This window comes from Strix aluco, chromosome 4 (genome assembly GCF_031877795.1).
Source record: "Strix aluco isolate bStrAlu1 chromosome 4, bStrAlu1.hap1, whole genome shotgun sequence".
Classification (NCBI taxonomy): Eukaryota; Metazoa; Chordata; class Aves; order Strigiformes; family Strigidae; genus Strix; species Strix aluco.
In genome coordinates this window covers 106,071,566-106,090,146 of record NC_133934.1, presented here as the reverse complement: position 1 = coordinate 106,090,146, position 18,581 = coordinate 106,071,566, and the positions used below count along the sequence as shown (strand labels likewise).

The 18,581-nt window shown below is 50.4% G+C and overlaps 1 protein-coding gene across 1 annotated transcript; it reads right to left on the bottom strand.

Moving 5' to 3' along the window:
- Positions 1-11,170: 11,170 nt before the first annotated feature.
- Positions 11,171-16,931, bottom strand: BATF (basic leucine zipper ATF-like transcription factor). The gene is made up of 3 exons (XM_074821566.1): positions 16,350-16,931; positions 14,498-14,602; positions 11,171-11,746 (listed from the first exon to the last, which is right to left on the bottom strand). The coding sequence occupies exons 1-3, from the start codon at positions 16,413-16,415 to the stop codon at positions 11,540-11,542; spliced, it is 378 nt and encodes a 125-aa protein (XP_074677667.1). The 5' UTR covers positions 16,416-16,931; the 3' UTR covers positions 11,171-11,539.
- Between the last annotated feature and the right edge of the window lie 1,650 nt (positions 16,932-18,581).

Below are 18,581 nucleotides of genomic sequence, written 5' to 3'. Positions count from 1 at the left end.
GAAGCCCCGCCCGGCTGCCCCCGCCGACCTCACTGGCTGCCGCCGGGCGGGGAGGGCCGGGCCGGGCCGGGCCGGGGGCGGTGGCGGCGCCTCCCCGCCCTCCGCCCCGCCGCCGGGGCGGGAAGAGCGTCCCGCTGCCGGCCGCCGGCCCCGCCGTGGTACCCGCGGAGCGGTGCCCGTGGAGCCCTGCAGAAGCGCCGCCCGCGTCACCGCGGAGGGGCCGCGACCCCCGCCCCAGGGCCGCCGCTACCCCGCCATTTCCAGGCCCCGGCGAGCGGCCGCCCCGGCGTGAGGAAGGCCCGGGGCGGGAGAGACCTCAGTCGCCGGTGCATAAACCGGAGCGATGCACAGGACCCGGCGTGACCCAGACCTGCGTCCTGGGGGCAGGCTGTGTGCCTGTGGGCAGCGCCTGACCCGGCCAGAGATGCCAGGCTGGACGCCTGGAGGGTGAACCGGTTTGGGGTTCCCTTTGGGTTGGCTTCCGATAGGTTTTTTTCATGACGTGGCACAAAGTGAAAACATCCAGTGAAGTCAAAATTAAAACATCTCAATGTGACTGAAGTAAAAGAGCCAAAAGTGATGTTTGTTTTCATCCTCATGGGGAACTTGCAGTTAATGAGTCAGCTCTTGTTTTCCCATTACTTTAGCAACACACCACTCTGACAGTCAGATTCCTGCCTGGAGATCACTTAAGATCTACAGTTCATTTAATTAACAGCGTGTTACACGAATTGTACAAACGTTACTCAGCGCAAGCTTTAAAACATGGATGTGGTTGCAAACTAGTGTGGTTCAGCTCTCTTCCAGCATTGATCACACAGCTCGAAGTTCACTTGGAAAAATGGGAGCGATGACCTGTCTTTAGGATGTTGTATTCCTGAAACAAAGACTTGGGTCAGAGAATGAAAAAGTGAAGTTTCTCTCTGGCTTGTATTTACTTTGTGGAATGCTGTCAGAGGTTACTGACACTGTCCTCTGAGTTATCCACCTGACTACAGCCAGGACCAAAGGCAGACACTCACCTTTGGGTGCCATTATGTTGTTATTTCCCATGCAAGCATTAAAAAAAAAAAAAAAAGTTTTGGACAAGTTATTCCAAAGAGAGCAAATGTCACCTTAAGTGGTTCTTGCTGCGTATCCTCACAGAGCTCGCTTCTTGTCACTTGCTTGGGTTTCCTGCTCCCAGCAGTGTGGCCAGCACAGCTGGAGACAACCAAAGCCAGTGCAGCCTTCCCTATGTGCTCTGCTGAAAGCACCCCACCGCAGAGCTGCAAACCTTCCTCCTCGCCGCCTCCTCAGCCCACAGCTTTGCCAGTGATCCTCCAGCCTCACCTGGGATGCTCATTACGATGGTACAACGTAACCATAATGTAGCTCTTTTACATAATAAACAAGAAAGGCAAATTCAAAAGCAAGAGCCAGAAAAGAGGTTTTCAGTCCCATTTATTATTAGGTTAGGCACCCAAAGTTACTCCGACCTCTGTACTAAGGCAACAGAAAGAACAGAAGAATTTGTTCTAATAAATTTGTAATTTAAATGTATCAGGAATGCAATGAGTGCTAGCGGTGCAGAGAGTGCAGAGGTGAAATGGAGCAGGAAAAGGACTGTCACGGTCCAACAGCTGCTTAGTCTGAAAACTCTGAGGATCTAACAGTAAAATAGTACAGAAAATTAACTTCTAGGTTCATCAGATTTGAAAAGGTCTTTACAAAATTCTCCACAATATTATAAAGAAATCAAAGTTACCCAGAAGTAACCACTATCATTGATTAAAAAGTAGTCGAACTGCAGAGATCACGAAAAGAAATAAGCAGGCAATTTTTAGCATGGCCAACTGGGTTTGCTCAGAGGAGCATCATTTATTAATAATCCTGAAAGCAGAGCAAGGAGTAAAATTTCCAGATGGTAAGACATTATTTAAGTTACTCAAGACTAACATAAATATGCTATCTACTATATTTAGGTCTGTATGACTTTAGAACTGTAGCTTTAGCTATCTGCAACTGAAAGTGTTACTACAGTCCGTGGCATCTTTAATTTGTAAACTCAGATAGATGCAGGATAATGGAGTTAGGTACTGTATGGCAGTCTGCTGTAGTCAAAGGTCTCTGGGCAGCAGAGAGGAACGTATCAGTGACTAACAGGGATTGAACATGGTTTTTCAGGCTTAGGTCACAGGAGAAGAAAAAGTGGAAAGAACATCAATAAAAAAACAAGGAGTTGAGGAGGCACTGTCATACATTAGGAAAACACTGAGAAAAGTTAATTTTCTTCACGTGACTAAAAAAAGAGCACACACATAGAAAAATCTTTAGATATATGGGAGAGGAATAAGAAACACACATTGGGTCCTTTGCCTCCTGCCATCCCTACTCCAAACTGAAGTGAGAAACAGTCTGTCATCTTGAGTTGTGTTTGAGTCCCACCTTCAGCTCCTAAATTTCTCTCAGAAATCCTCAGTTTTACCCATCACCAACAAAAAGCCCATTGCAAGCCAGAGCCTGCCAAGCAAGGAGCCGTTGCTCACACTAAAGTGATGTCTTTGTGCAATCAGAAAAGTCAAACGGCAAATCAAGAATGACTAAAACACAGAGCCTGCTGAAAATAACAGCTGAAAGCAGACGGATGAAAGTAGCACCCAGCCTCTGGCAACTGCAGCCTGTCAAGTGAACATGAGCCAGGCAGGGAAGAAACTCTGGCTCTCCCAAAGATGATTTAGTCAAGTATTTTTCATACCTACAGGCCCACACTTCCCAGAACTCCTCTCCTCTGATTTCAGGCTGTTTTGTTTTGTTTCTGGCTCTGTGAACTGTTCAATCACCCCTTTATATCATTTGCCAATTTCTGGACCAAAATAAAACCCCTGTGCTTTGCATTTCTTCCTCTCTCCATTGCCGCATCTGTTTCTACTCAGATGAGCCTCTTTCCCTTCTTGAAGCAACACAGCAGCTGCTTTTGGATTTCCCTCATCAGAGCATCTTTATATAAAAATTTCTTAGCCATGAAAAATTATTTATATTTCAGGACAACCCCTTGAAGTGGATTTTAAAGCTAGAAGGAAATCTCCTTTACATGGAGATTGACACAAGTGCTGAAAAGGTTACAGGATCCTTTAGCCAAAAGTATCTGTGAAAGTTGGGAGGCACTAAACCAGAGGCAGAAGCCGGGCCCAAATTAAATATATCGGTACAGGCCATCAGATAGAGCCTAACATCTCTGGCTTCCCCACTGATCTCCAGAAATCCCACTTCTGACATTCTTGAAATACACTCTGCCTTTATGACCAATAAGTACATGCAATTCCTTTATGTTCTGTAAGGACTGAAGTACATGCCTTGCAACAAGCTTGGTTTTCTCAAAGCCCACCCAATAAACATAAACACCAGGGATGATGCCGGCAATGATAATCCAGCTTTCTGATTTCTAGTGGGTGGCAACAGGCCTCAATGACAAGCAAGGACATAATGAATGGGTGGTGGGAATTGGCTTGGAAGGTGTGCAGAAAGCACATTAGAAAATTTTTGTGAAGAGAATAATTCCTTGATGCCTTTTCTCTCTCACACTGGATCAGAGATCTGAGGAGTAAGTGGACGAAAGGTAAAGGTTGCCAGGAAAAGCGAGTGCTCAGGGGTCTACTGGATCTTCCTGAAGAGACTTGAGGATGCTTAGACTTCTTTTAAATGGGAAGTATTTAAACTCACAGGATTACAGGATGTCCCTTGCTCTCAAACTCACAGCATTGTGATTTGTGCCTTTAAATCTCACACTTAGGTGGCCTAGCTAGTGCAGCTCGTAGGTGGCTCTATCACATTTTGACTGATAGGACTGAGGTCTAGAGGAGATGTCAGAAGATGTCCCAGTCTATCCCACACAACCTTTCACAACAGACATTGCAGGGAAGATTACAAGGTCTTTATTGGTGGCGGGACAATGTTTTATACTGGGTTCAACACCCCAACTGCTTTACTGGAGGTCTTCCGAAGTCAGATAGCTGCATCATTAGACCAAATGGCAAGACAATAGCTGGCAGAACCACTCAGTCCTGGGTCACACCTGGACGAAGTGCGCAGCGCGCAGCTGGAGACACACCGCGCAGAGCGCGCTGGCACCGGCTGCCGCGTTGGACAAGGGCAGCGTTGTTCCCTTGTAGAGCTGGGAAGGCTGCGAGCCCTCTGCTGGCGCCTACAGCTTTCTACATCCCAGGAGCCACCAGAAATCAGGACTCAGTGTGCACCTTATAAATGCAGTGAATTAGATTATTACTGTAGGTTAGACACACAACTATTTTGATACCCTGAACACTTACGAACCTCTCCTGTTACATTTCCTGTGTAATGATTTCCTGTAAAGATCTGGGGACACGTACAGTGACGGGCAATTACATTCATAACAGTGTAGCACACAGCCTTTGCAGCATTCAAAATTTTGCAAAAATTACCTTCCTCTACACAAAACATGATGGCTTAGTTGCACAACCTAAAATCTCATCTAGAGAAGACTGCAGACCTCAGAACCACCAAAGCTGTGCAGGGGATAACTTTGAGCACCAAGCCTATCCTCATCAAAGTTTAAGGCCTTTCAAAATCATAACTCAAGGAAGGGAAATAATGTTTTGCTCTCCTTCAGCACATCTCATGTGTAGTTCTGGGAGAACTTCACTGGGGATGCATCACCTACATTTATTTTACAAGGAGGGGGGTGTGTCACAAAGAGTTAAGGTGATTTGCCTGTGGCCCTGCCAGGGGCAGGACTGTTGCTCTTGACTGCCAGTCTTGACACCTTCCAACTTTGGCTGCGAGGGCTTGCCCAACTGCAGCTTGAACTAGCACCTCTTTACAGATCTCCCAGTTCAAAGTCTGGCTTTAACACAGCAATGGCTTTAATTTAACCCTGTCCAGTTCAGGTGTGAAGGTTGTATAATGATTCATATATGTCTGAACTTCAAATAGTACATGGGGGGATAGCTGAAGTGGTAATATTCACAGCTGCCTTCTTGCAGCAAGAAAAAGGTGTAAAAAGGCATGTGCAGCATGGAAGAGCACTTGCACCCATGGTACCTCAGATGTGCCAGTTGTTGGTTAGTGCACACCCCTCAAGATACAGAGCAGTTACGCTACCTCTGCGTGGCCTTCTGCAAACAGATATCAACTTGCTCTTGCCCCATGCTCTGATCTGGCCGGATGAGAACCAGCTCTAATCCAAAAGCTGCGTAACTGTGGTTAGCCTGCTGTGCTGCTCAAGCATCTAAGCCCAGCTCTCAACCTTTGCTTGTGAAAAGCTGTGGAGATATAGACAGTTGTGAGGACAGCCATGCATAGGCTCTGCTTGCTCTGTCATTGGAGCAAACCCACCTCACTCATCTGCTGTGCACCAGACACACACACGGGGCATGAAGATATCTTTGTTCAGTTCAAAATAAAAGAAGCGAAAAAAGAGCCAGCTAGACTCAAAACTTAGCCACAGTCTAGATTTACATCCCCAGTCCAGATCAGGGTCACAGATTAACCCCGAATACCAAAAGCTCAAAGTATATAAGCCCTTCTTACTCAGCATCCTCCAGCCTCCAACTCAGTGAGTCATACCAGTTCATGCCAATGACACAAAAAAGGTTTTCATCTCCTAATGCTTGCAGCTGGCATTAATTAATAATTAAAGAGTGCTAGAAATGGGCACAGCTCGCTGCTGAACTCAGGCACATTTCTGTTCTTCCACTCGCACTGCAGCAAAAAAGACAAACACAGGACAAGTCCTGGGGACCAGGGCACCATACCATCGCTGTTGTGAGGGGAGAAAAGATTATTGCATTTTAGGAAAGAGTACAGAACTGGTGCAGGATTTAGGAGGAATGTGTGCTCTCTCTGTGTGGATGTCTGTGAAGCAGTAGGAGTCTCAGCAGCTGGCATCTGCAACCTCAGCTGCAAGAAAAAATGGTCTTATGTAGTAAGCTTAATGCACTGGTTGTAACCCTGCCCTGTCAAGAAATGAATATACATTCCCTACTGTTCAGTTGGGTAGACTTTTGATTAACGTAAAAAACTTCATGTATACACGTGTTGCTGCCTTACTGCTCATATCCCATCCAGATCATTAATCAATAAGGTGGCAACAACATGGCAGAAGAAGAACCCAGACAAAGTGAACACAGTGCTGTTTGCTAGGAGAAAGTCTCGTCATTTCATGCCATGCTTTGTTTTTTCTCTTCTCACTAGCTTTTGATTCATAAAAATACTTTGTTCTTAGCAGTGATTCCCAATCTTCTTTGATCTCTGCGTGCTGAAATATTAGCATCCAGACAGCATTCTTGTATGACAAGTGCTGCTTTGGACACTATGATCATTGTAAGAGGCAGAGAGAGGGTCTCTTTTGTGGGCTGCTGCTTTGGTTCAGTATGCAGGAGATAATCCTCTTGCTGATGCAGGCTGGCAGCACTGACAGAAGTGGCTGCTGAAATGGGATTTGCAAAACAAACGCATAAATACTTTGGAGCCACAGCAAAGTGGCCAACAGAGCTGCTTAGTCTGTCCTTTGCCAAACTGAAGACGTGCCTCTACTCTTCTGAGTCCGTGAATACTGTGCTTGGGTATTCCCCCTTCTTCTACCCCTCAAGAGAGAAAATTCACATGTGAATCAGTTTAGGGGGAGGGCATCATAGTGATGACAGCTGGGATCATAACAGCCCATACAGTACGATGAATGCAACTTCCCCTGGACTGGCTGGCTCTGTGTGTCCCCACCTTGGCACCTGGCACACTGGGAGCCTGCAGCTGAGCTGAGGAGGATGAAACAGGAAGGGAATACCAGGCATAAAAGATTGCCCGGGGCTTCCCATCTGGGGAGATAAGTTAAGCTTAAGTCAGCACCAAATGTCATATCTTTATTTATCTTACCATAGAAGCAGCCCTGAATTGCTGATACTGAGTGCTTGTAAAGTGCTGAGCCTGTGCTTTTAAGGGGGATGGAAAGGGAGAAAATTACTGCACCCTCCATGTTTTGCGACTTGCTGTCCTTCTGCACAGAGTTGCCAGGATGCCTTGATCCAGAGGACGTACTGAGATTCAGTAAAAGCCATAAAGGAAAATGTAACTTTCATGTCCCCAGGTTCCCATCTCCACCCCTCTGATTGTATCAACTGACATTTGCCACATACCTCTGTTTTGTCTGCAGAGAAGACACCAGCCAGCAAGTAAACGAGGAGGGCAACAGTCACTAAGGCTTGAAAAGCACCCACAGCGACTGCCTGCCAGTGCCACGTTCCACCTGCCCTCACTGCTCTCCCAGCCCCAAACCACTGGGCTTTTGGCTGGCTTTGCCCATTATGCTTCCACAGCAGAGCCCCTGGGACAAGGCTGCTGGGCAGAAATCCAACCCAAGTGCTTATACAAAGCTTTCCTGGGTATCAAAACACTGAAATCCACCATTCTCATCTCAAGTCTCGGTGATTATAGTTCATCAGGGCTGCAGCCAGGTCTATGTTAAGCAAGTAGCTGTTACCCCTCCACCGGTGATGCTTCCCAGTGCTCAGTCCCCACATCCAGCGCAGCACTGCCTGCACGCAGCTCTACAATCACCACGGGAGCTGGGGAAGGTGGGGGACAGCAAGCCAAGCTTCCCACACCCTTGTGCAGCAATGGAAATGCACTGGGACCACAAAGCAGAACCGGCCCCTGTCCCAAGCTACAAGATCCTTGGCTAAGGGAGACCAAAGCCCCGTATTTCCACTTGGACCTGGACATCCCCCTTCAGGCATCCATACCCAAACCCTGCCGTCACACACGTTAACCTTGAGCCTCCCAGTTCTTCCTCTAGTCTCTGGCCAGCTCTGCTGTAGGGGAGCACAAAGAGGAGGCCACTGAGCAGTTCGGTTGCAGGCTGGGAGAGCTCAGCCTTTGCCCAGCAGAGGCCAGCACAAACGCAGGATTTCGGCAGGCTGTGCTTGCAGGGAAGAGTTGTCTCCTGTGAGCCCTCATCTCTCTACTGCTTTGAGAGAGCTTGTCAGTGAGAGGCTATGCAGTGCAACAGAAACGCGCTGACATCCTACTTGGGTAGGGACAAGCTGCCACGGCCCAGCCATCACACAATTTCTTCACTTGCTTGCCCAGAAGCACCCTCTTCCCTTGGAGCACCAAGCAGCAGTGTGCTCCTGGAGTATGAGCATGGATGGATAATACTCACACAACACTTTAGAAATGCCAGATGCTGTGGAAATGAAGTTCAAAAGGAATTGCATTGCGGGTAGGAGCAGACAATCGAAAGCAATCAGGGATGATTGCCATGGCCACCACCCTGCCCTTTGCTCCTCATTTGAGCTCATTAACAGTTCATTTGCTGATAACAGTGAGGGCACTTGGCTACTTAGAAATCAAAACTAGTTGTGTGAGGAGTCTTGAGTAGAGGCCAGGAGCCTGGGAAAGAGAAGCAAGAGACTACACCGGTACAAAAATGAAGATATCTGCTCACATAGCCCGAACAAGCAGCTTGTGCAGCTCTGCAAATAGCCTCAGGAAAAGATCTTTTTCTCAGAGTCTGGTTGAAAGGGCTGATGACCCTGAAGGGGTATGTTGTCCCTTGTTGCTTGGGTGATAAGGACAGTCTCCCAGGGAAACAAATTCTTCACAACAACGAGAGACTACATCCGATACAGAAGAAACGGAGAGGTCAAAAACCGCTTGAACCATGCAGATCATCTTCTGTGATCAGGTTTTTGAGGGCAAGACTGGGGCAAAGGCGAGTCGGATTGGAAGATGTCCCTTAGCACTCAGTGTTTGGCCAAAACGGCTGAGCGCAACGCTGCTTGGGGACCTTCCAGCTCACAGCCAGCCATGCAGAGGAAGAGCACCTTAACTGATGATGCCAAGAATATTGTTTAGGTTCTGGAGAGGATGTTGTTGCAAACCCGTCTCCCAGTCTCACCACTTACCACTTATTTTCGTTCTGAGTCGCAGTAATAAGTCTGAGACGTTACCAGTGAGTAGTCTAGCAATTCTGTGGGCATTATGCAGAACCCCACCCAGCCTGCAGGATTTCAGACTTCGACAGTTCTGCAACGAAAATATTGGCTTCGTGTCTCTGTGGGCATAGGTAATACATATACATCAGGGTAGGGCCTTCTCCATCTGCAGCTAAACCCAAACTTAGCATTTTCTAGCCATGACAAACCCAAAGATCACAGCAAGAATGGAGATTTCTTGTTATTGTAGGCAGTACTGTGTCTTAAGTCAGTGCAAGCTTTGCTGGGGCTCTGTTGCATCCTCCAGTGAGGAGCATGAGCCTGTGGTACCCTGCACAGCAAACCCCAAGTAAGATAGCAGTAATTTTTTTCTCTGATTAACCCAGGAAACATGGGAGCATCAGAGCCCTAACAGCAATGAAAAATCTGGGAGCAAACTCACCAGAAGCTGAAGGAGCAGAAGCGGAGCCTGTAAAAACAAACTCCTCTGGAGCTGCAGCCTGTTGTCTCTCCCAGGCCTAAAAGGCCAAATCCCAGAGAAAAGCAATTTGTGAAGGGCCTTTGTGGCCTGAGTGGCTCAAAGCATGGCCTGTGTGGGGAATCAGCAGCTCTGGTTGTTGTACTAATGGATGAAGTCTACTGGTGTGAAATCTAGCAGGGGTGGGGGTGTGAGGCTGGGTGTTAAGACACACCGAAATTGTTCTTGCTACTTTTATGTGAATGTCGTTGGAATCTTTTTGCTGTCTGTAGATGTATTCTGCCTGTCCTGTATGCAGAAACCCAGCTGCCTGGCTGGAATAACCACCACCATCCTCCCCTACACGTGAGCATCCCCCTCAGGGCAGGGGGCAGAGCTGCACAGACAGGGCCTGTGCAGTTGCCCATTGCCTCAGCACTGCTTCTGTAGGGTGGTGACACCCAGGCCAGCGTGCTGACATCAAGCATCCCTGGCCACAGTGCTTCCCATGCTGGCACAATAGTTGGAGGCAGGAGGTTCACAAGCCTCTTAACAGGCCATGGCAGGAGAAATAACAGTGCTACCTGTGCCTGTCCTGAGGACAGCTTGCTGAGGCATGGCGGTGTTTGGTTATCATCCTGCTAGTGTGAACCAGGGAGAGAAGATGGGCACAGCACAGCACATTACAGGCTTTTCCCAACCAATCTTGAGGGCTATGACAGTGGGCCAAAACCCATCTGGAAATACGCCACTTGTCTGTGCCTGAAACAAGGATGTCTACAAATTGGGTCCATTTAGCTCAGTTGAAAGCCTGTGTCAGCAGCACTGCTTGTGGTACCCTGTGCTGAAAAAATTGCAGCTGATGCTCCTTGGAGATGGCAGCAGTCCTGAGCCAGCATTAGCAACAGGACCTGCACTGACAGGTGGGCTTCAGTCTTGTGTATAGAGTGGGGCTGATAGTTGGATTGTTGGTGGGGTATTAGGTGCAGAGACCATCTGTATGGACTGGCATATGTTTCCACTAGATCAGACCCAGCAGAAATAATCTACTCTTCACTGACCTTTCAGGCTTCATCTGCTTCAATGCATGAGGTAGTGCAGCGGCCTTTTGTGGAGCTGTGACTGGTGGGAAGAGGAAACAACGTGGGCTGCAGCTACGTGCCTTATAGCAGGGTGCCTTGGAGCAAGGGTCCTGCTAGGTTCTGCTTCCCCCGTGCACTCCAGCACAGCATCACCACCCTCCTCCACACTGCAATGTTCCTTCCCAGCTGTGTTGGTGGTCAAGCTCCACCAGCCCACCAAGACCCACACATGAGGTGATATGATATGGTAGTGCACTTCCACACGTGCGAGGGGAACTCGTGGAGTTCTAGCCAGCAGCAACAGGGAGCTGAGGGGGTCAGCAGGGAAGAGACCTGTGATGCTATGTGGCATGTCAGACTCATTAGCTGGGTCCAGCAAGGAGGGACCCATCTCCCCCAGGGACCCCATCACCCCACAAACCATGTGTTCTCAGCCTGTCCAGCCCATGCACATGGGTCCCCCCTTCTAAATGTGGGTGTCCAGATGCTGGTCCTGGATTAGACATGAGCACACACAGGGCTGTTCCCTGGAGTACAAGCTCTCCCCTCCTTCTGCCTGCATCCTCACCGTGTCATGCCGGGCCTTAGGAGTGGCTCAGGTCCTATTTTGGAAACAAAGAGTTAAGCATTTTCAACCTTTATTTTACAAAAATAAACCAGTTTTGCCCTGGTAATCTGTGGCCCCCAACCTTCCCCTCCGCCCCTGCTTCCGTTCCTCTCCCTGGAGCTCCAGCCATTGCACGCCGCAGCCAGCCACTCGCACGGAGGCTGCCGGTGCCGCACGCTCCTGCAAGTGTCCCCAAGCAAGCACTGGGGAAGGGGGATGGTGCCTTTTTGTGAATGCTTCCTCTTCCCAGGATCCAAGCTGGAAACTGCCCAAAGGGTCCTCCTGGTGGCTCTGCCATTTCTGTACAGGGAGCAAGTCTTAGGCAAGTCACTAGAAGAAGGGGTGACCGTCCATCTGTCCCTCTTCCCTTGGATGGAAAAGCGAGCCCCACAAAGTTGCTTCTTGCCATCAGTGGAGCCGGCAGGCTGCCGTCCTGCAGGCTGGCTCAGTGCTGGAAGCGTGGGGAGCTGATGTGGGGCTGATGGAAGGAGTGTGTGGCGTAAAGCACTTCTGGAGGTGGTGGAGGGGATGTCAGGATGGAGCAGAGTGGTTCGTGGGAGCTCAGCATCGAGGCAAAGTGCTTCATTTCCTCTGTCAGCTGCTTGATCTCCCGGCGCAGGGCAGCATTCTGCCTCTCCAAGTCTTCACTCTCCTGAGGAGACAAAACCACAGGGGCTTCCTCAGAGTGGGAGCCGCGGGGATGAGCTGGGGACACGAGGGTCGCGGTCCTGCGCCTCTCTGCCCCGTAGAGTTTCCAAAATGACATGTTTCCGGTAAATTTGGCACAGAGCCGCGCCTGGGCAAACCCCCCTCCCCCAGCTGGCCGGGCCGAGTGCGGGTGCGATGCTGGCGGCCCCAGCCGCACTCCCCAGCCCCGGCTTACGAGAAGTGACTGTGGCATGCTCCCGCCCAGGCTTTCTCACTCCCTCTCACGCACACACACGACGCCCGGCCGCTTCCCGGGCCTCCTGGCCGGGGGGGAGGGTGCACTGAATAACCGCCGTCTTTAACCAGAAAACCACCTGCCACAGGAAACCTGTCATTGCCCTGGAAAGAAAAGACTCACTGCTTCCTGCTAGCAGCCGGGGAAACCAGCGGCACGGTGGGGAGGAGGGGGAGATGCTTGAGTCAGAAGAAAAGAGAAACCAAGGCCTCAGAAGAACTGAATTAATACTGTTATTAATGAGAATAACAACAAAGGAGTTAATAATGATTCTCAGCCTTGTCTCAACAATCCCGAGAGCACTGAAGCCTATGCTACTTTTACTGCTGCCGAAGTGCAGCCAGCTCCAGGCTGGAGCACCCCAGGTACCAACTGACCATGAAGCCAGCAGCCTGGGCAGGACCAGAGGAGGGAGGGAGGATGCAGTGGCAGGCTCTTCAAACTCAGCCAAGACAGCTAAACTGGGACCCAGTGTTCTGAGGCCCTGGAAGGCTGCACCACCACCTTGGCAAAGCAAACCCGTCACCCCTCCTCTCGCCCCTCTGCTGCCACACTGACTTCTGACAGTGCCCACTCTCTGTGCACAGGTTGAAACACACCCCTTAGCAGTTACAGTGGCTGTCACAGGAGGAGCTTGCACAGCAAACAAGCATCTCTCAGATGTGACTAAATGGTTTGGAAATCAAGACCGACAAACTGGTAGGCTGATGGGAATCACCCAGGGGCTGGGAGCTCCAGCCTCCCTGTGACTCATTCCCCTCAAAACACAAGCTGTAAAGCCCTGGGGCAGATGGAGCTGCTGGCTCCTTTCATACCACCATAGCTCAAGCTGAGCCATGCTCTTCTGGGCAGAACCACATCAGAGAAGCCAAGTCCCTGATGCAGAGCCAACCAAAGGCAAAGAGCACTCAGGGAATGAACCCAGGAGCAGCAGGGGGTCACTGTCCACCAGGAATTGGAAAAACATTAGCAAAAATTCACCATCCATCCTCTACTTGCCTCCCTGCATTTCTCCAGCTGCCTGCTAGGATCCTCTCTATCTGAACCAAACTGGGCTTAGCCCTCCTGTTCCTGTTCCCTTGAGAAGGCAAGGAGCGTGTGCTATCAATGCTAGCTGAGCAGTAGTAATCTCGTAAGCAACTGGTTTGCCATCTGCTCCAAGAAGAGCGGCCCAATTCTTCTTGGTGCACAGCTAGGCAGGATTTTCCTGGGGGAAGATCAGAGCCTGTATCTACCTTGGAGAGAGCACCGACCCCAAGGAAAGAGTGTCTCTTCACCCCTCTCAGGCACAGCCGCCCAAAGCCGTCACTGCTGACAGATGTAATTCAATCAGCCTACAGCCATGTCAGTTCTAGAAGGATCATCAGCTACTGAGAAAAGAGTGAAATCTCTGTCTTAAACTCAGCTCCAACCATGAACTGAGGGCACTATGTAAGGAGGAAGGTTCAAGACCAGCTTTTCAAGAATTCTTCCCAAAAATGGGGATCTGGAGCATTATGAAGACCATTTAGTCAAAGGATGGTTTTTTGAACAGCAGGCCAACCACTTTTCAAAGGGCAGCCAAACCCAGTGCAGGGATAAAGATGGTCTCTGCCCACTGCAGGCTGTGTGTCCTGCATCCCGCGCACCAGTGGCTCAAAGCACATGGAACTACACTTACGAACGTGCAAAATGCAAAGGAGGCCAGCCCCTGTGCTCCAACATTGACCCCACACTTCTGCCCAAACATACACAGCCAGAAGTGATCACCCATCCTGAAAAGCAAATGCCTAGTTCTTCACACTAGGAAGAGCCTCAGGGATGCCCATGGTGCCACAGGAGGAGAGTGGGACAGCAGGGTGAAACCAAAGGAGGGAAAATCCATGCTAAACAACAGGAAAAGCCTCCAGGTACTGTACAGTGTTCAGATGTAGACAGGGATACAAGCGCTACCATGGAGACGTTTTAAAATACTAGAAAATGAATATTTATTTATCTACACTGTGTAGTGTCTCAGGGAACAGACCAGAGGAGATGGCCCATTCAGCTCCACGTTCCACCATCTTCCAAACTAATGAATACAAAGCACTACCATCTCAGAAAAGCATCCTTGTATGCTGTTGCACCACTGGGTAGGTGGTGGCAGGAAGCACAAACCCAGGGAGAGTCATCGCGGGTGAGCCTGTGCCTTCAAATAGGTTCTGACTGAGCTGGTCAGAGGATGTTAGGAAAGGAAATCAGTAATGTCAGACTGAGAGATAAAGACGGATTCGAGACTAGCTACAAAACTAAATGCTTCAGTGGCAGTCATCCTGGGCAATGTACTCTCGCTGTGAGTGCTGACTCCTACATCCTGCCCCAGCCTCACTTTTCCTGTCCTGACACAGCTGAGCATCTCCACTCCAGGTCCCCACAGGAAAAGCATGCTGTCTCCTACATGAGCCCTCAGCACCAGGGATGGGGAAGGGTGGGAGTTCTCACCAAGTGCAGTGTGTCTGCTTTCTGGGTCTGCCTCAGGCGGCTCTTCTGTGCAGCGATGCGATTCTTCTCCCTCCTTTGGACTTTCCTCATGTCATCAGAAGAGTCCTGGGGAAACAAGACATGGAAATGACTGGAGCATCCCCTCCTTCACCCTGCACCTGCAGGGCTGTAGGTGAGAAGGGGACACAGCAGGTAACATCATTGAAGCACAGGACATAAGTTACACACCCTCAGCGTCAGAATAAAGCCATACCCCAGGGATGTGTGATGCTTTTGGCACCCCTGTTGCCAGGAGGGGCAAGTCTGATACCTTTGAGCATCCCAACACAGCTGGGAAATGACCACTCGCCCTTCACCAAGACACAGGCCTAGGATATGGCTGAGGGACCAGAGTAAGGAACTCTCTCCGTAACAGACAACCTTTCCCTTCCTCGTCTCTCTGTGGGGATACAGCATGGCAGACATTCCAGCTCCTTGGCTGAAATATCTTTCCAGAGATTCAGCCTGTGTTTTCCTCCTTTCATCCCTGTAGGTCCCACACCCTTTCCATCACCCTTCTCCCTCAGGCTTTATTTGTTGCAGAACCTTACAGTGCAATGGGCCCCTGCTTTGTTTAACTAGACAGACTCAGAGCTTTTGGTTTTTCCCCAGATCTCATTTGCTCCAGCTCACTGATCTCTGTGCTTGCTCCTTTCTGGAGTCCCTTGGTAGCAACGCCTGCAATGCTGACTGCAACACTTCCAAGCCACTTGGGCAGGGGAGAGCACAGGTCTCCAGGCTCCAAGCCACGAGCTTCACACAGCAGCCATTCTCTGCTGAGATCTGGTCCTGCTGCTGCCTTCTGACAGTTGAAACCGTCACACAGACTCTTTCATCTTCTATTTTCATATTGCACTGCCTCTTTTGTGGACTCTCTGACATTCACACCACTGCTTCTCCACAGGACTACAAAACTCAGCCACAAAAGTTATCTTCCCAGCCCATCAGTCTGTCCACATCCTCTCCCCCCTCCACCCCGCCCAAGATCTTTTCTCTTCTTTGAACTTAACCATTTTATCCTTGCCTTCAATACTCTACAAATGTCTCAGATAGGGAAGCTCCCACATCCTGCACAAAGCCCAGTCCCTACCCACCCTGTGCTTTGTCACCTTCTCTACCAGGATGCCTCTCCATCCCTGGTTGCAAGCCCTAAATCCCCAAGATTTCTGAGAAAGTCTTAGGTACTTGCCATTGTTGCCAATCCTAGAGAAATGACAAACGACAGGTATGATAAAGCTTAGCCAGAAAAGGTGGTGGGAATACCTCAGACTTGTGTCAGTATCTGCCAGCAAAAGACCTACCATTAAGTCCATCCAAAAAAACAAAAGCTCTCTGTCAAGCATTACTGAGATGAAAAACCTCTGAGGCTGAACAGAAAAGAAAGCAGACCCAAGGTGGCAGGGCTTTTCTGGGTCCCAAGTGCTGCCGCAGCAGTGGGAAGCAGGCGGGCTGTCCCTGAGCCATCCCGGTCCATGGCAAGGAGGTGCATGCTCAGGCTCCTCACCAGAGCACCGACTCTCATGCCGAAGCTTCCTGCCCACTGCCTGCCCGGTGTGTACCACAGGGCCCACCATGTGCAGGGGTCCTGGCCCCCAAGTTGCCCCTGGCCTCCTCTCTCCACCCATACCCAGGTTGGTGGCTGGGGCTCTCGGCTCAGCCCCACATCCCTCTCCCCACAGCCGTTCCTAGAAAGCCCTGCCATACTGCGCTGTGAAAATGCCAGCGGTGGGTGCCACTCTTCCTCCTGCCCACTCATGGCCCACCTCAAAGGACTCTCCAGATGGGGAGAACTGGGGAAGGGTCCTCGCTTTACCTGCTTGCTGGGAGGGGGAGACTGGCTGAAGCTGCTGGAGTCGCTGCTGTCGGAGCTGTGGGGCATGGCTCCTGTCTCTGGCTCCCAGGGCCTCTTCAGCTTCCTTCGTGCTCTTGGTGTGTCTGTCTTCTGTGTCACTTCCCTTCCCTCTCCCCTGCCCTCCTCTGTCCCCCCTGAGATGGCCCTTGGCTTCCTGGCTCTCGTCCGACCCGGAGGCAAGCTGTCCTGCCCCGTGCTCTGCCACTTTCTCTGCCTCTCCTCTCGGAGGCTCTGCACCTTCCCTTTAGGTCTCAGCCTCCTGTGGTTTCTCAGAACCTCGGGGATGTAAGCTGAAAGTCACGTGGCCGGAAACTTTAAGGCGAAGAAGAAAAGTTACAGAAGAAGAAAAAAGAGAAAAAAAAAAAAAAAGAAGAAAAAAAAAAGCACATCTGGGAAAAATGAGCTTCAAAATAGCCTGAAAAACCCCCGAAAAACACCTTCAGGCAGTTGAAAAACAGTGAGATGGGTTTTCTCTGAGACAAACAGCAGAGATGGAAAGGTAGAAAAGCCCCAGCTCTGGCTGCAAAACCTGGACCCTCAAAGGAGGGCAGTGCGGAGGAGGTGCTGCCGGGAGCCCCAGAAATTCCAGGGGCACCACGTGCAATGCCAACCTTGCGCAGGCAGGAGGTTGGTCCAGCCCCAGGCAGCCTCCGCCACCCCAGCCCAGCTGGGGAAATTCCCAGGCAGCCACCCACCTTCCCACAACCCACCCACCCCCTCCCGCCGCCCCCGACACCACTGACGCGGGTCCTGGGGAGGGGACGGGTACCCTCTGCAGGTGCCGTGTAAACGCTGTTTGTGCAGTTGGCTCACATGTGTATGATACAGCACCAGTCCCAGCTCAGAAGAAAGGCTTGGGATCATAGAACATTTGAACTGGTTTTGGTAGGACTAGTATTTTCTATAAGGCAAAGCTCTTTAACGCTTTAAAACATTCATTGGTGTCTCACCACTGGCCCATAAGGGGAATATCAACCCTGGCACACAAATTAAAGTGCTGTAAACATAATGGTCTGTGGACCCAGAAGCTAAACCTGACACCTAATTCTCACTCTATGCCATGGTATGAGCGTGGCTACACTCCAGATGATGTAAGACTGTCGTGTGGGGATCCCGACTCCCTGCCTGCTCCCCTCTAGCCCCTCTCACCACAGATGGCAGTAGAAGATGTGGCACAGGACTATGGGGAGACAGGAGCATTATGGTACATTGGAGGTTGTTTCCTTGCTATTCTCCCTCTGCCAATGCCCAACTTGGGCATGGCCCACGCAGATGGCAGCAACGAGAAGCTGCTTTGCATCCCCTTCCTTCTCCCCTGGTCTGTGCTCTGTGGCACTACTTCCATCCTTAGTACAAGCCTCAGTAGGCTGAAGATATGCAAGCAGCCCCTGGGACAGCAGTGCTTCAGGAGTGCTCTCAGGGTACCCCATGCTAGTGGCTCTGGAGGTGACAGTGCAGGAGCAGGGAGTGCCAAAGTGGGAGCCATTTGCTTTCTGATCTGCTCATGTCACCAGAGCCAGCAGGATGAACTGAGGCCATGTGCCAACAGGCTCTTCATCCACAGACAGGAGCACATGTCTTTGGAGCAGCTAAGTTCTTGTATGTGCCATGAGGAGCAGATACAGAAACAGCCATGAACCCATCCACAGTAACCGACTCCTGTGGAAAGAAGCAATTCCCAGTTCCTACTTACTGGTTTTTGTTGCATATTGGTGTTTTGGTTGAGTTTCTCCTGCCTCAAGCAGGAGCAGCGAGCAAGTCTCAGCAGCAGGGCATCAGCAAGGGCACTTGAGATGCAGTTGGCAAAAGTATTGGCAGCTTTGGGTTTGCATCTTTATTGCAGCACAGAAAGCACACACACAGAGGAGCATGCACCTGGAGCACCGTGCAGACTTGTGTGGGCATTGCTGACATTTCTTCCCAGCCCTGTCACTCATGGAGCCAACACAGGGGCAAACATGGCCAAAAGCAAGAACCACATGGGGCTGGCTACAGGCTAGGTGGCTCGGGGAAATTGCCCGGCCTAGCTCCAGTAGCAAAACTGCTCAGTTTTGGCCCATTTCCCTCTTCAGAAATATCCTGCGGCATTGGTGCGCTACCCTTGGTCCTATTATCTGAACACTTCACAGCCTTGAGTGTATTTTTTCTGTCAGCGTGCTGTAGGAAATGCTAGCATCCTCTACACTTTCGAAT

Bases quoted from the DNA above. Each gene is read 5' to 3' on its own strand.
- BATF (XM_074821566.1), bottom strand. From the start codon at position 16,415: ATGCCCCACAGCTCCGACAGCAGCGACTCCAGCAGCTTCAGCCAGTCT. The intron at 14,603-16,349 runs GTAAAGCGAGGA...TTGTTTCCCCAG, and splicing joins CTCCCCCTCCCAGCAAGCAG to GACTCTTCTGATGACATGAG. The intron at 11,747-14,497 runs GTGAGAACTCCC...TTGTCTCCTCAG, and splicing joins AAGCAGACACACTGCACTTG to GAGAGTGAAGACTTGGAGAG.